Raw genomic sequence first — 16,242 nt, forward strand, 5'->3', positions numbered from 1 at the left:
TTACCTCTGTGTACTATATGATTGTATTAATAAACTCAGGTACATTTGGAGTCTTTGCAAGTTCAAACCATAGTGGCAAAAAAATAAAACAAAGGATGTCTGAGGAAATATAAATATATTAAATGTAATGCAAGTTACATACTGTATACTAATGTGACTGTAGCATGGAGGATTTGAACATCAACTCATGGTCAGATTTGTAGTATTATTTTTTTCTTAGACTTTAAACATATATTGATTCATTAAATGAGGCAGGCACGATGATGTTGACACGTCATTCGTTTTTGCAGATATATAAGGTCTTAAAAATAAGTCTCAAAGAGAGTTAATTCCCATACAGGAGACTTGATGAGAAACATGTGCGTATATCGGCAGGTCCGATGAGTGAGAGGAGAGTACATGGCCTGAGGGGAGCAAGAAAGGACAAAGAACCAGGCCAGGAGAAACAACGGATCAGCCAGAAGGTCCTGACACATGTCGGTGTTTCTGTCCTCAGTTACTCAACTAATGACTCATCAAGCCAGACACCTCATAGGATGACAACAGGTGCTGCAAGGCACAATATACTGTCAAAATCCACTTGTGAAATAAAGACTGGTGGGTGTAAGGGCTACGCAAACATCAAATCAACAAAAACAAGAAAAAATACTCCTTGTACTCAAACTCATTCTCACAAATTAAGTAGTAAAACATGACAGGTGATAATTAAACTCTCCGTCCCTGTAGTGTATTCTCTCTCACATGGTCAAGTAAAAGGAGTGCAGATAATGTGAAGGACACGAGACATTTCCCAGTGTGATAACTGCCAAATGGAGAGAAAAAGGAGTGCTGTTACATAGCAACAGGAGTAGTGGGGGCAAGATGGCATGAGCATGGAACCTTTCACCATGGCGACAACATCTACTGTAAGTGGCCAATGGGCCGACTCCACAACTGCCCCACTTAGAAAAATGTCAGCTATACGAGATTCATACAGCATGATTGAAACAATAACTTAAAGAGAAAAGAAAGGTTTCAAAATGGAGAAACCCACCTTAACTTTGTGACACGCAATAAAACTATAACAGAGAGCACAAACGCTCTGCTCTTATTTAAATGTAATCAGACACGATGAACACACAATGATTCTTCATTAATCCAGTGGCCATGTTTACTCACAAACAAAGCATAAATATTATAGGGCTGAGTGCAAAGCAACTGTAAGAAAGGACATTTCTTTTAGAGTCATTGCAGATCATTTAATACGGGATTAAGAGTAATAAATTATGAAAAAAACTGAGAGGCAGATTTAAAATGACAAGATTATAAACTGTGGAATGACCTTCCAGTGCACATTAGACAAGCCTCTTCACTGCCCATTTTTAAAACTCGTCTTAAAACCCATTTCTATTCCTTGGCTTTTAACCCAGCATGAGACTCTGTTTCTGTTTCATTGGTCTTGTTGTTTTTATATTGTTTTTGTGTTTTGTGTTTTGTGCTATGTGTTTTCATCCTTGTGCAGCACTTTGTTTCAGCTGCGGCTGTTTTTAAAGGGCTTTATAAATAAAGTTGAGTTGAGCAAAAGAACAGTCATTAAACAATTTATTTTGCATCAATTAAAGACAAAAATGCCTTCAATCAGTTTTTTGTAGTTTATTAAAAGTCTACTTTTGCTGTGATTTTTAATCTTCTATGTCATTAAATTATTTATCTTTCTTATTTTGGACTTTTACCGACCAAATGATATAATAATCGATATAAGTGAGTTACAGTGGAATGAACCATTTTCTGTTTTGAGTATTTCTCTTTGGTTTGTGTGGAAGAAAAAAAGAAAACGCTGCATCTGAGGGAACAAAAATAAGCTTTAAATCTTTATCAATGAGTGAAGAATGGAGCAAGAAGGAGAGAAAAAAGAGGAAAAACAGTCAGAAACATAAATGAAAATATTAGTATCACAGACAACTAAAACTTTGTGGGAAAACACAAAAAAACTATACAAAATAACGTAAGTTTAAAAAACATGAAGGACAATAGAGTTGTAGTATAGTAAGACTTGACATTTTGTAATGCTCTTTCGGTTTGATGCAGCGGAGGGCAGTATGGGTCTCTCACTCTGACAGAAGAAGCCGCTCTGAAGTGTTTACCTTGTTCACATGTGTTGCCTTAGCCTTATAGTTCACACAATATCAGATACACTAATCTGCCTCCCTTCCTTTTGTGTGTGTCTCTCTCTCTTTCCGTTTCTCTTGCTCTTCCACAAGCCTACACACACACACACACACACAAACACACAAACACACACACACACACACACACACACACACACACACACACACACACACACACACACACACACACACACACACACACAATGAAGTGAAAGGACCAGAAGAAAAATCTCAGCATCCCACGTTCTCATCTAATTCCTCCCCTCCGATGGCTGCGTTAAAGGCATCAGTCGCTGCCATGGCAACTCTGGCGGCAAACAACGACAAAGCAACTCCAACACGCCTGCAAACACGCTAATGAGGCAAACACACTCACGCACACATGTGCAAATAGATAAACGTGTAGAAACACAGGGAGCGAAGTACTGGTATGGTGAGGGTATGGGCAAGTTGCATACATAGTAGATGTATACACTTATAATGTATGTGCACATGTAAAGACTCTTTCTCTCTCTCTCTCTCACACACACACACACACACACACACACACACACACACACACACACACACACACACACACACACACACACACACACACAATAAAACATCATCATCAGTAGTGATTAAGAACCATTTCGGCTGTCTGTTGTTGCTTAGATACAACAAGAGCTGCTTTCTGGATCCTCCCCATCCTTAGGAGGTAGTTACCAATACAATTAGACTGTGCATGTGTTTTATCTTTGTCACTAGTTAAGATAACAAACAAGCTACAAACAGAGAGAAGCAGTCGAGTATCTTGTGTCTGTTAACTCAAAGACAGTTAACTGTTCCACTATCAATGAACTGCTGTTTACATCGCGCAATCGTGCATCTTATGAAAAGTAAAACTTCCAGAATGCACTCTGATGCTGTCATGCAACCGTTGTGGGGCTCACAGGAGTGAAACGTTATTCTTTTTAACAAAACATCAAAAGGGAAAAGTGCATCTCTGTCAACACGTTCTCACTCCCAACTCGGCCTTTGTTGTTTCGAGACAATAAATGACAAAGTTCAAGTCCTGTATTCTCTATTTTATTGTCTTATACCTCAGACAGTTTCTCTAAAGTGTTGTTTATCTCTAGAGGGTTATTTCCTAGCACTAAATCCTACAAGAAAAACAAAAGAAAGCAAGACTATTCTGTGGAAACACACAAAGAAGATGAAATAGACACATAGCAAATAGTTAATAAAGGATTTCTGATTCAGATTTCTGATACTGACAGTATCTCCTGTATCTCTGCTGAATAAAACCAATATGCTGCAACAGAAAACTACATCTCTTTTGAATGCCAGGGTGGGTGCGTGCAGGGGCTGCACTGGGCCAAAAGTGTAATCTCCCAAAAAAGGCTTTGAAATTCAAATGTGTTGTTGCATAACAATGCCATGTGCAACCAATGGATGCCAGATAATCTGAAGGGGAAAGCTGCTGCACGGCCAAACAGGAGCTGGATCCCCGCAGTGCACTGTTACAGATCTGAATGCAAATGATGACACACACACACACACACACACACACACACACACACACACACACACACACACACACACACACACACACACACACACACACACACACACACACACACACACACACACACACACACACACACACACACACACACACACACACACACACAGCAGTTCAACAGAGGCCGGACTTTGGTGCTTAAAAAAGGAGAGATGCTTAAGTAGAAAGTAATGCTTTAGGTTTCTGTAATTTTCCACCCAAATTCACTTAACATAAAATTAAATTAGCACTTGCAGAGAACTTTTTATAAGCAATAAAGTCAACAGCCAAAACAGCAATTAAAGTATATCAACACAAAATATATTCCTAAAGCTCAGATGTATATTCAGTTTACTCATATCATGAATGTACACTTTTATGTATTATTTAAAAATAATGTTGTAATAAAATAATACATTTAATTATTACGTACTTTTAAATAAATAAAATAAAAAACAAGATACGATAAGATAAATTAAAAAAAAGCAGAAATTATGTTATTTTTGAGTATTTTATAAATGTCTTGTCTTCAACAGACCATTCTTTTACTCCTTCCTTGAGCCGTGAATCAATAAATTAAAATATACATAAATGCAATAAAATGATAATACATATGTAATATATAAAAGACATATGATTATAACTGTTTCCACTTAAATAAGTTCTTTCTGACGTATTTGTGTTAACCAGACAAATCCTATGACCCAATTAGATACAGACACACATACAGAAAGTCTGTTATCCACATTTGTCAAAAGTCTTAATAAAGAAGCGTAATATCAGATTTTACTTGTTCTATAAGCCTGAAGGTACTCTCAATTGTTGTCAGTTGGGGGAAAAAAATGTTTTCCTGTTCAACTGTGCTTTAAACCTGAGGCAAACATGTCAGGAGCAGGAAATCTCACCCTGAATAAACGCTGTGTGCTCACTTTGTACCAATCCTCAGACGCCCTATGAGTGTGTGTATGTGCGTGTGTGTGTAGGCAGGTCACAGAGGGACGATTGCATGTTTTCTTTTCATTAAACCTAAGAATAAACCTCTGCTCATGGCCAAAGGTTGTTTATGTCACTTCTGCTCCAAGAAACGTTGATCATGAAGAGTAGTAAGACAACGATGGGGGAGGTAATTAGCGGAAAAAATAGAAAAAGGAACAAACAAGGTAGAGCCTAAGAGACAAGAGGACGCAGAAGAAGAAGGAGATAAGAGCCAGAAGGGTAAGGACAAGTCACTCAAGTGAGACACGGTTTCAGCTGGTATGAAAAGAGAGGAAGACAGATCCAGGCCAGTTGTAGATGTCTTATTGATGAAAAGGGAGGAAGGTATGGAGCTCAGCAGGTATGGAGGAAAAAAAGATGACAAAGGGGGGAAGACATGCTGAAGTCTCGAGGGAACAGGTAGGAGAAGATAAGAGAAACTGTCAATATTGAGAGGGAGAAACCTGGAGAAGCGTCGTTTTTCTTGGCTGGGAACATTTAATCAAGTTCACATCTGTGCGATGAACCACTGAGGCCCGCCACTTGTCTTTTGGGAGCCGGAGGGGAGCGAGGCTGCACTCTTCAGACCGCCGCCATTAGAGAGGAGGAGAAAACTCCAAAACAAAACACTGCAGAACATACATTCCCTCTGCCGTGTCTCCCTCCTGTATTGTTCTCAGTATTGATCTCTATCTTCTTCTTTCTGTCAGCTATAATTCATGCTCTGTCCCAAATGGACGTTCGTTATAAAATCAATACACTACTATCCCTTTACTTTACCTGTAGCAAACAAGTTTAATTCTTTTCCTTTTTTGGAAGGGTACAAGGACAGATGTACACTTCAACCTCCTCTCTCTTATTGCACACAATGATAAAGACCTTGAAGCTTAAAGCTTTCAAAACAATGATAGACATGATAGTCAGGATAACTTAAATTAATGCAAAAGTGGCAAAAAACAATCAATGCTGTTTTCAAAGTAAGTAAGTGGGCATTATATAAAGATATTTCGACAAGTTGGCCAACACCTATGGAGGTATGGATGTATGGATGGATGTATGGATGTATGGATGTATGGATGGATGGATGGATGGATGGATGGATGGATGGATGGATGGATGGATGGATGGATGGATGGATGGATGGATGGATGGATGGATGGATGGATGGATGGATGGATGGATGGATGGATGGATGGATGGATGCTTAATGTCTCCTATAAATTGTTTATATAGCAAAAATGCCCTAAAACCTGCTGGTACAGGCTTGTGAAATTTGGGAATCTGCTTTTCTGTTCTGTTTTCTGAGATAAATTTAGTGAGTTTTTGTAAAAGAGAACAAGCAGATTAAGGATGTCACATTTGGCGTTGGTTAAACATGATGGGCATTTGACAATTTGTTGGCTGAAGGACATTTTGGTTAATTTTGGAAAAAAGAATCAACACATGAATCGGTGCGATGAAAGGAGAATATAATCAAACGTCAAAGAGTAACATCAGATACAACACATGCCAGTAGCAGGTGCTACGGAGCATACTGTTTTACGTTCCTTGAAGTTGACACAGTGTGAAGCAACACTTTCATAAACACAGGACACCAGTGGGTGTTTTGATGTGTGAACGCATGAAAATCAAGGGAAACACGAAAGCGCACATCAATCTGATATCGTAGCATTCTTCATTTTAGCTAGTCACCACATAACAAATAGGATGTAAAACAGGACGTATATCAGGCACTGCTAAACAAGCAAAAAGCTGGATATAATAATGAAATTTGAAATATATTAAAACTACAAAACAGAGAGAGCAAATGCCCTAAGCTGGCAGGGGCGACAGCTTCCTATGTTTCTCTAAACACATTTTTATGAAAGCAATATATTTCCAATTCAATCACATACCACCTTATCCCTGCTGTAGCTAGAAGTTTTATCCTCACTGAGTTAAGAACAGTTTTGGCACTATTGGCCTCATCCCTTATATTACCTGACCTCCACTGTCTGGCCGTGTGTGTGTGTGTGTGAGTGTGTGTGTGTGTGTGTGTGTGTGTGTGTGTGTGTGTGTGTGTGTGTGTGTGTGTGTGTGTGTGTGTGTGTGTGTGTGTGTGTGTGTGTGTGTGTGTGTGTGTGTTGTGTGTGTGTGAAAGTGACCCAGCCGTCACTTCTCTCCCTGCCAAAGGGGTTTTAACACCTGAGAGTTGTCCACTCCAGGTGCTGCTCTTGACTGACAGGATAATTTGGAGGTGTTGAAAATACACAAACATGGGACACACATGGGACACACATGGGACACACATGGGACACAGGTTATAAAGGCAGTCCTGACTTTAGCATTTTTTTATGCTGACACAGATGTTCTTTGTATTTTTTCTCTCATGATTTCTCAGTTTTAGATTGAAAATACTTATTTTCTGTTTTGCTGGAAAGACCTCCAACAACCACACAATGTCTAATCACTAGTGTGCAGGAGTTTGAATTCACTTTCAACCTCATTTGAATGGCCCCCGTTTTCTTCCATTCAAAGTTGCTTACTCCATTTTGCTTTGAAAACTGGGAACCATTTCTACTGGGTACAACATTCATTTGAACCATGACCATGCATACAAATACATTAATCTCAGAAAAGAGAAGGGATGATTTATGCCAGATTTGAGCTAAAAGATAATTTCCATCTGCAGTCATAACTTGCATCACACTGCGATGCTGGTATAGTTCTTATCTTGTGAGTCTGTGTGTGTCATCAGGGAAATAAGTACTCCCGAAGACACTCTTTGCAGCAGGAATTCTTAATGAGGAGTACTTTGCCAGGTGTTTATATTTCTGTATGTCTGGACACATTTTGTCACCGCCATAGTATCACAACCGTGCTAGATGCAGTCACTTTACAGGTGTAGTTGAGACCCCACTTTACACCCCTGATCCTATTTGGTGTCACAAAACTTATCAGGTGTATAATTGAGATCAAAAGTTTGAAGATGGTTGTGGTCCGAGCAAGTGTAGTGAAAGTTAGGCAGGGAGGAAATGGGGAAAAGGCCATCAGGGTATAGCAGTACAAACTCCAAGTTGAGCCACTTAAAAGGAAGAATTACAGTTGATGACACACAGCATCCTTTCAGTATCCCTGAGTTAACGACTGAGTTACCACCATAGTTCACTAACACAAGTCGAAGCCACTTGAAGTCGTCCAAAGTGATTCATATGACTCAAGATTTCTTTCAATGGTCTGGAAATTGACCACTTTAGTCACATAAAGAAGCCTTACTCATCCTTCTGAGGCTGAGCGGCCTAGAGTACTGCACAACACTAAACACTGATTGAAAATAAGACCTACCTGTGACGTGTAGCCTGTCCATGCTGACCTCGATCTTGAGGAAGAGACGACCCCGACGCTCCGTGTGGTCCGTCCCACACAGGCTTGGCACGTTGACCACACACTGATTGTGCACGTTCATGTCGCAGGCTGGAAAGAGAGAGAATATAAAGGAGTTTATGTGTGGATGACTTTTTTGGATTTCCTCATACCAGTGAAATATGCCTCCTTTCTTATTCCATGCATGCATTCAGTAGTGAATCATTCATACAAAGGGAGGACGGTGAGGTAAGACTGCACATTACACTTTTCTTGGCAAAGACTGCTCTGAAGAAAAAGAAACCGGATAAAAAGGAGTTGAGGTGGTTTGATGTGGTGGGCAAAATAAACTTGAATAAACCTTCAAATTCTGCAGAGATCTCAATGAGGGCAGACAAAGAGTCAGCTCTCATTGTGAATGGAGCTCTGCCTTGTAATATATTAAATAAAAAATGAATACAACTAAAGAAAACATTTATTTTTAACATTTTATAACACCAAACAAAGAGGACAGAGTTTATACTCAGTAAACATGAACCTTACCCCAGTGTTCAATTAACTACATGTGCCATGTGCTTTCATCTGTGTTAATATGACATCTTATTCATTACACTTCATTATCATTTCACTTAAAAGGTTTATGATTAAAGTAGTTTTAGGATACATTTATCAAGCCAATGACTAAAAAGGGAAATGAAAGGGCGGCTCTTACATGATTCATCCCGTGCAATCAGAGCAGAAATGGCCATCAGATGTAAAGATTCATTTATATTTCCCCCATTTCTTTATATTTAAATCTCCACAAGCAATTCACATTTAAAATCTAACAACAATATGGAAACAAAAGGAAAACCAAAGTGGAGCAGGGAGGAACAGAGGTGGAGGCGAGACATGAGAGAAACAGAATGAGAGGGATTTAGAGCAGACAATGATGATATGTGGAAAGGGATTGCAGATAAACCAATTTCAGCTTTATTCTTGTGTTTTCAACCTTGAGGAATACAGACACACAATAAATGAAAGCAGCTTCTTTTATAACATATTGTACACTGAGAGTCAGTGGTTCTGAAACATTCCTCAGGTGTGTGCTCAGCTTTCTGTAGTGCAGTGATTTAAAACCTTCTCTTTTCAACTCACGGAGGTTCTTGAGTAGGAGGAAAACAATTGTCTTCAAAATGTTACGTTTAGCAGTTTGATGTCCCTGAATCCTTGTATCCGTGATAGAGAGCTCCCCTAGTTTTGAATCGTTTGTAAGCTTTCCATTGCCGTAGAGTGATTATTTATCCCGCCTTGACTGCAATCGTTTTTAACTTTAAAGACTTCAGTCAGTCCTGGGCTCCCTGACTGTTTTCCTTTGGGACTAACACATATTTACACAAAAGTCTGGAGGTCCAATGTGGCAAAAGTATTTGTTCAAGGGATGATTACATGTAGAAATGTATATTTTGAATGACAAAGCAGTATTTTAAGGAGCCACTGCTTTTCTCAAAGGTGCCGTGTAGCACTCAAACATCAATAAGTAATCAGCAAACTAACTAGGTTTGATTGTGTCAGAAGAGGTTGGATATCGTAGTAAACCTATGATTTTCCCCCACTAACTTTTTCTCAAACCTCCTCCACCTTTCCTGCCCTTTTCTTTCCTCTCCCAACCATGTATCTTTCCTCCTCCTCTCCCTCATCTACCCTCCCCACCCCTCGGCATGCTGACAGCTCGTGATGGCGATGGCTTCCCTGCATCAATTTGCTCTGGCGTACTTCTATTACCATCTGTGAGGAGGCCGCCATTAGCGACCCCGAGATGAATGGATGGCGTAAGAGGAGCAGAGTGCTAGGGAAGGTGATGGATGGAGATGGCAAGGATAAAGGAAGGTACAGGGAAGTAGTATGTAGAGGGAAAAGAGGGCAAAGCACAATCATGGTTAGAATTGGGGAGAGCAAAGAGGGAAGAAAGATAAGAAGTAGGATGACAGGAGATTTAGAGTGCAGGATGAGGGGGTAATACAGGCAGGGAAAGAAGGGGAAAGCTGATAAAAGAGAGTAGGTGGAAAGAATGGGGGCGCATAGTGGCCTCTGCAACTGTATATTATGCCTGGGCTGCAGATGTGGCTGAGAGTATAGTACAAGTCTATTCCCATCTGTTCTCATTAGGGAGACCAGCACATCATATTCGACACAGGTGCACACACACACACACACACACACACACACACACACACACACACACACACACACACACACACACACACACACACACACACACACACACACACACACACACACACACACACACACACACACACACACACACACACACACACACACACACACACACAGGGTGTGTACTCACTGTCACATTTCATCCCTTGGTGGATGAGCCCGTACAGCAGCGATCCACAGTGGTCACAGAAGGTGGGACTGCCATATGTGTGAATCTTGAACTTGTGCTTGCTTCTGGGGTCCTGGGCAACAGAGAGAGAGAGGTAGGAAAAACATTACATATGGGATATTGATATTTAAAAAATACAAGCTTTTAGGAATAGCTTGAGCTGGCCATAAAAGTGAGGATTCACCAAAGTTATAACAATACATCCTGAGGGGGACACCATTGAGTGTACTTGATTTATCAATTATAGTATATATGAATTATCAGGCATAAGAGTGTTTGTGTACAACTGTGTTCTCCAGCTAAATACAATTTCCAAAGTGCTTCAAGAGTGTATTTTTCTCAAATAGACATTATTTGTGAGACAACAAGTTTTCTGCTTCAATGCATTTCTTCTTCGAGGCAAATGTTAACAAAATTCCCTTTTCTTTTTCTGGCCACAAACGCCTCGGGATGAACATTAACTAGGGAAACATAGTTTTAGCTTTATTGGAACAACTTTAGGCTCAATGATTAAAACAAAATACAATTTAAAGGATGAAAAAATACAGTATTTCTGCTTAAGGGAACATAAATGGACCTTTTTTAAAAACATCTGTTCATCATTCTACTGCTTAATGTCTCACTCAGAGATTAATGATGCAAGGGTTTTTGCCTCATTAACACACTAAACAGCACTCACTTTAATTTCTATGTACCATAGTTGATTCTTAGATAAATTCAAGGAACAAGCAGGATTACATTTCACTGGGATTGCACCTTTTATGATAACGTGTGACATAATAAAAAAAGATAGATTTATTGATGACGCATTATGTTCATGATATCATTTGTGTAGGAGACTGACGCAAAGAGGAGCACAAAGAAAGACATTTCCAGATGGAAAGTCAATGTCAGCCCTTTATCGGCGCGTGGGAATGTGTAAGGTGTTTTTGTGTTGCTGTCAGTTCTCTCCATCTTGTCATCTGGGAAGCCTTCCCAGCCTCCTCCTTGTTTCAGTTTCAACTGTTATTAAGACACCAATGCTCGTGCGGTGCCAGCAGCAGCATAACTGAGCAACTGTTTATCTTGGCCTGAACATCTGGCACCGGGGCGAGGTAAAAATCGCGCTGCAACGGGGAATTGATGCTCTGATCGGTTTCCCAAAAAACTGAAATGGGATTAGATTACTTACAAAAAAATGAACACATACCGTATTCATGTCATGTCATTAAAGGGTCATTTGCCTCCAGTCGCTAATGCTGAGGTTAGCTCATTTCTACAATAACCACAAAACAAACATAACTGTAATTAAAGCCCTGCAAATGAGTGTGGATAAACCTCCCCTAACGTTGCCTCTATCATGATGCAATGTGTCAGAATGTCTCCATGTGTAATTATACAGGCCACTGACTGGGTAAGTGGGCGCACAACGCTGAGAAGCGCCCTTTACTTCCAAGCTTGCATGACGACAGCAGAAGAGTGAGAAAGAGGCGGCGACCATTTTCGCCAATATTCTTAAGATTATGGGTGAAAAATTACAGGGTTTTCCACTCACAGTCATCCTGAGCCTATTGACTCAGGCAGCCCATTATAGGAAAAGGTTGAGTGTGAACACATAATCTGATCTGCACTCTGAAGCTCTGCATGTGTGTGTCTGCGTGCATGTGTGAATTCAATCGGAAAACACACATGGATCTCTGTACAACCAAAACAGAAACACAAAATAAAGTCTTCTTTGTCTCCTCGTCCCACCACTTCTCGTATTTCACCGATTGATTATGGTATACTAATTAAACACAAAGTACAAGCAATAAAGTTGATCTAAAAGTGCTCAATGCACAAGGTTCTCTTTCCTGCAACATTATCTGCAATAAAAACTGTCTTTATGTTTGTAGTTTGTTATAATAAAGTAGATATACTGAGGAATTGTATGTTAATAGACAAGCTCAGCACTAAACACATAAATAACAAGGCACATCCACACCTCACAATGTGGGTTACATACCATAATATCTCAGTATAGTACCCAGCTAACACCATGAGTCCACTTTAACACACAAACATTATAGGTGCTGCCAAAAGGAGAAGATAATTTATGATACAGATACGTTTATGAGTGTACTCGCAGCACTTTAAAGGGTTTCAAGAGACTCATTATAAAGGCAACCAGTGGAGCTGTTTCTTTGTTTGATTACGTGTCCAACAGAATAAAATACATACATAATATTTAAATATTCAAGCACTTGAAGAGGCAGCATTCTTGGCAGCTTTCATCATGGCCCACGCTGCCAAACTAAAATCAACCGTTTGGTCAAGTGAATACAAACTTGTACTCTGATTTGAGAAGAAATCTGTAAATCAGATTGACACGATGCAACATGATGCTCGGTCTCCATATCACAAAAGCTGAGCTCTGTCTCTTTACACAGAGGCTTTGGCTGAAAAATAATGAAGGATCTGGCCTTTGCCGCTTCAAAGACAAACATGAAAACATGCTCCCAAAAACACAACAGAACTTCTCCTCTTCGTTTTTTTCTCATATGCAGTCTGAACGGTCATTGAAGCATCTGTTACAAGAAGCATGAATACATGACTCACAAATCATCAATAGACAGTCGGTCATGAAATATCCAAAACAAGTTAGTCATAGAGCCGATGCACTGGCAAAGAGCAGCAACACATTGCAAAACACAACACATCTAAAAGTGGAGGGTGGCACATCTAAAACAGACTTGCTAAGTCATCATTTCAGCTTGTCTCCTTCAAACATCCTCTCGGGCGTTTAAATACCGGACATCATGCTGTGCTGGGTAAAGATGCTGGCTGACATAGCGTCGACACTAACAGACAGAGCTGCTGAAGTGAAACCAGGAAGGAAGTTGGTTCCAGTGAGGCGAGATGATGCTGCTGCTGAATTCCTCGAAGCGTAACGAGGGCCACATCAAGCAGAAGTGGAGGAAGAGATTGGTAATGAGGGCAGGGTGACAAAGAGTCAAACGCGGGTCTTGCTTATTAAAAGTCAGGCATTGAGCGGCGAATCGGCATCAGAGGTAACAATATCTAATTACTCGTTGGATATTATAACTATAAAAAGTGATGGGGAGAGTGAGGAGGCCGATGTGACTCGTGTCTGAGGTTAATTGGTTGACAAGTGCGACCCTTCACAGACGCCTTCACTATGACAAAGTGTAATTTACCCAAATGATGCTTCATAAGCTAAAGCATTTTTCAGGCGGTGATCTCCATTCTTGTTTCGGTTGATATGATTATGTTGAGAGACTTTGTTGTCAAGCATCCTACTAAAGTGTCCCTAAGTGGCACTCTACATTAGTGCAGGAAAAGATAGAATTTGCTTACAGTAAAACGTCCTTTTACAACCGGTAGTGAATGACACACCTCCTCAACTCAACAATAACTTCTGTTTGCTCTAGCATTTCTCTCCAAAGTTCATCCTGTGTGTATACAACTGTAGAGAATGTTCTTAACCGTCTTTACTTCCTCATAAAACATTTTGATTGTTTTTCAATATTTTATAGTGTCCATTGTTTACTGCTTTTTCATTCATACGTCCTTTATACATTATAAGGATTTGCCGCAGCTGGAACCAAAACGTGTTTGTTTTTTTAAACGAGTAAAATGATTTATAGATTGGCAAAATAGCAACAAATTATTATCGCAATCCAGATTTAACAACCCAAATCCAACCTACAGATTTACAGAGCTGATTTGATCTAGTGATTTAATGCAATAACGCTCCATCAGGGATTTCTATTTTATGTTTTACCCTAGAGTATTTATGTACTAGACACAAACACTGGATAATAGCAAAATTGCCCACCAGACATCATCCTTATGGATCAAATCTTCCTTAAAAACATCAACTAACAGAAAATCACCAAAACTACTATGAATTCCAAAGACCTCAATCATACTAGATATGTGTGTGTGTGTGTGTCTCTGTGTGTGTGTGTGTGTGTGTGTGTGTGTCTGTGTGTCTGTGTGTCTGTGTGTCTGTGTGTCTGTGTGTCTGTGTGTGTGTGTGTGTGTGTGTGTGTGTGTGTGTGTGTGTGTGTGTGTGTGTGTGTGTGTGTGTGTGTGTGTGTGTGTGTGTGTGTGTGTGTGTGTGTGTGTGTGTGTGTGTTGAGGTGCTTGGGGGAAACAAAGTGAACAACTATACAGTTGCCATGGTGACAATGGGTTAGAGAACATCCAGTGATGATTAAATGTCAGCGGAGAAAATGCTAACTGTGGAGAAGAGGCAAACAAGTTGAAAGTAAATCATTCTGAGGCCTAATGTAATTAAGTGTGTGTGCACATTCTCAATAAAAGGCAAAATAACTAAAATGAAGAAAAGAACACTGTCTAGCAATCTCGCCTCACATGATGAAATGTTCCTTCTCCTCAGGGCCGAAGCTCAGCTGCCCAGCTGAAAGAAAAACCATGCAAGGATGTTTATAGCCCAGAGGATCCTCAGTTCTCTCCTGCTGTAGCACTGTGACCCCACAGCAACAGGGATGTCAGGCTAGTTTACACACATGCTCCCTTCAGCCAAGATAACTGTGTGACCTGCAGCAGCGAAGCGCACACGCACCGCAGTGACTGCTTTAAAAAGAGTGTGCATCAGTGTCTGTCAGTAAGAGCAGGCAGAGAGAGACGCGGTTTGTAAACAGCTAACAATGATGTAGTGAAAGGAGAGAGACAGTGAGGAAGATATTGATGTATCCTGGAGAACTTATGGTGAGAATTAAAGGGAAAAAGAAAGAAAAGTAATATAGAGATGGACATCGGAGGCTCTGCAGTCTGTATGTGTGTGGGTGTCCAGGTGGGTGGCATCAAATAGGTGGCCTCAAACTTGAGACCATCTCTGTCATGGACGGACAGCTTCACCTGCCAAACCTTCTGGCATCGCTGTGGTTGTGTTTGTGATGCAGTCCTGATAGAAAGAAAAGCTCTCTGGGTATTTATTTTGCATCATTAACAACATTAATACATGATTATACAATGAAAATGTATGACTACTGGTTTTTTAATTGAGAGAAAAGAACTAACTACTACTACTACTTCCTTATAATTCACATATAAGAGCCTAAAGCTGTGTAAATGACATCAAAATGGAAGTAGCTCATCAAGTGCACAAGCTCAAAACTTTTTGTAGCTTCCACACATTGAAAATTGTGAATATACAGTATATCTTGAATGATTATTACGAACAGTGTTAATTATCTTTTTAGGCAGCTCAAGGTGTGCTGTCAACGCTGGTATTGCAGAATACTCTTACATTATCATAGTTGAGAGAGAAAAGGCTTACTCTGTGTATCTTTAAAGTTAATAGTTCATTTTCAGGTTCATATTAGTCATTTGTGCCTCTACTTTGACATGTTTACATGGTTTAATGTTCAAAAAGGTCTTTATTTTTCTCATACTGCCTGTACCTCCTTTCCCTCTCTGTCTGAAACCAGAGCCCAGTCTGCTCTGATTGGTGAGGAGTCCAATCAAGGCGTTTCAGGCAGGGTGGAAGTGTGTGTGGCATGAACTTTGGGATTTTAGCCTTTCAGACCGTTTACATGCACAACAACCTATATATCAGATTAAAGAAAAAAAGCACATTAGTACTGCTCAACAGCGTTTGAAAGAATGTCTAGTTGTCTTCAAAAGAATATTTAGTAAGTCGTCTGATGTCAAAAATGGAAATGGATGCCAAACTATAACACATCTACAATCACTCACACACAAGTACACACTGATCTACTCAAACAGAGCCCCTGACAACCATCCGAGTCCCAGGGTGGAAAGATCAATCATGTCATTTGTAGAATCTAATCTGTCTTCTGACACTGATATAAACAATAATGAAGTTGTGACTCAGA

The 16,242-nt window shown here is 40.0% G+C and overlaps 1 protein-coding gene across 2 annotated transcripts in view; it reads right to left on the reverse strand.

Annotated features, from left to right (window-relative positions):
- Positions 1-16,242, reverse strand: part of prkcab (protein kinase C, alpha, b) — an 82,140-nt gene that overhangs the window by 15,931 nt on the left and 49,967 nt on the right. For both annotated transcript variants that reach the window (XM_063903496.1, XM_063903495.1), the window contains exons 4-5: positions 10,358-10,469; positions 7,993-8,121 (exon numbers count right to left, since the gene is read on the reverse strand). In XM_063903496.1, the coding sequence (XP_063759566.1) occupies positions 7,993-8,121; positions 10,358-10,469 (241 nt within the window). The remainder of the gene's footprint in view (positions 1-7,992; positions 8,122-10,357; positions 10,470-16,242) is intronic.

Source organism: Eleginops maclovinus, chromosome 16 (genome assembly GCF_036324505.1).
Source record: "Eleginops maclovinus isolate JMC-PN-2008 ecotype Puerto Natales chromosome 16, JC_Emac_rtc_rv5, whole genome shotgun sequence".
NCBI classification, from domain to species: Eukaryota; Metazoa; Chordata; class Actinopteri; order Perciformes; family Eleginopidae; genus Eleginops; species Eleginops maclovinus.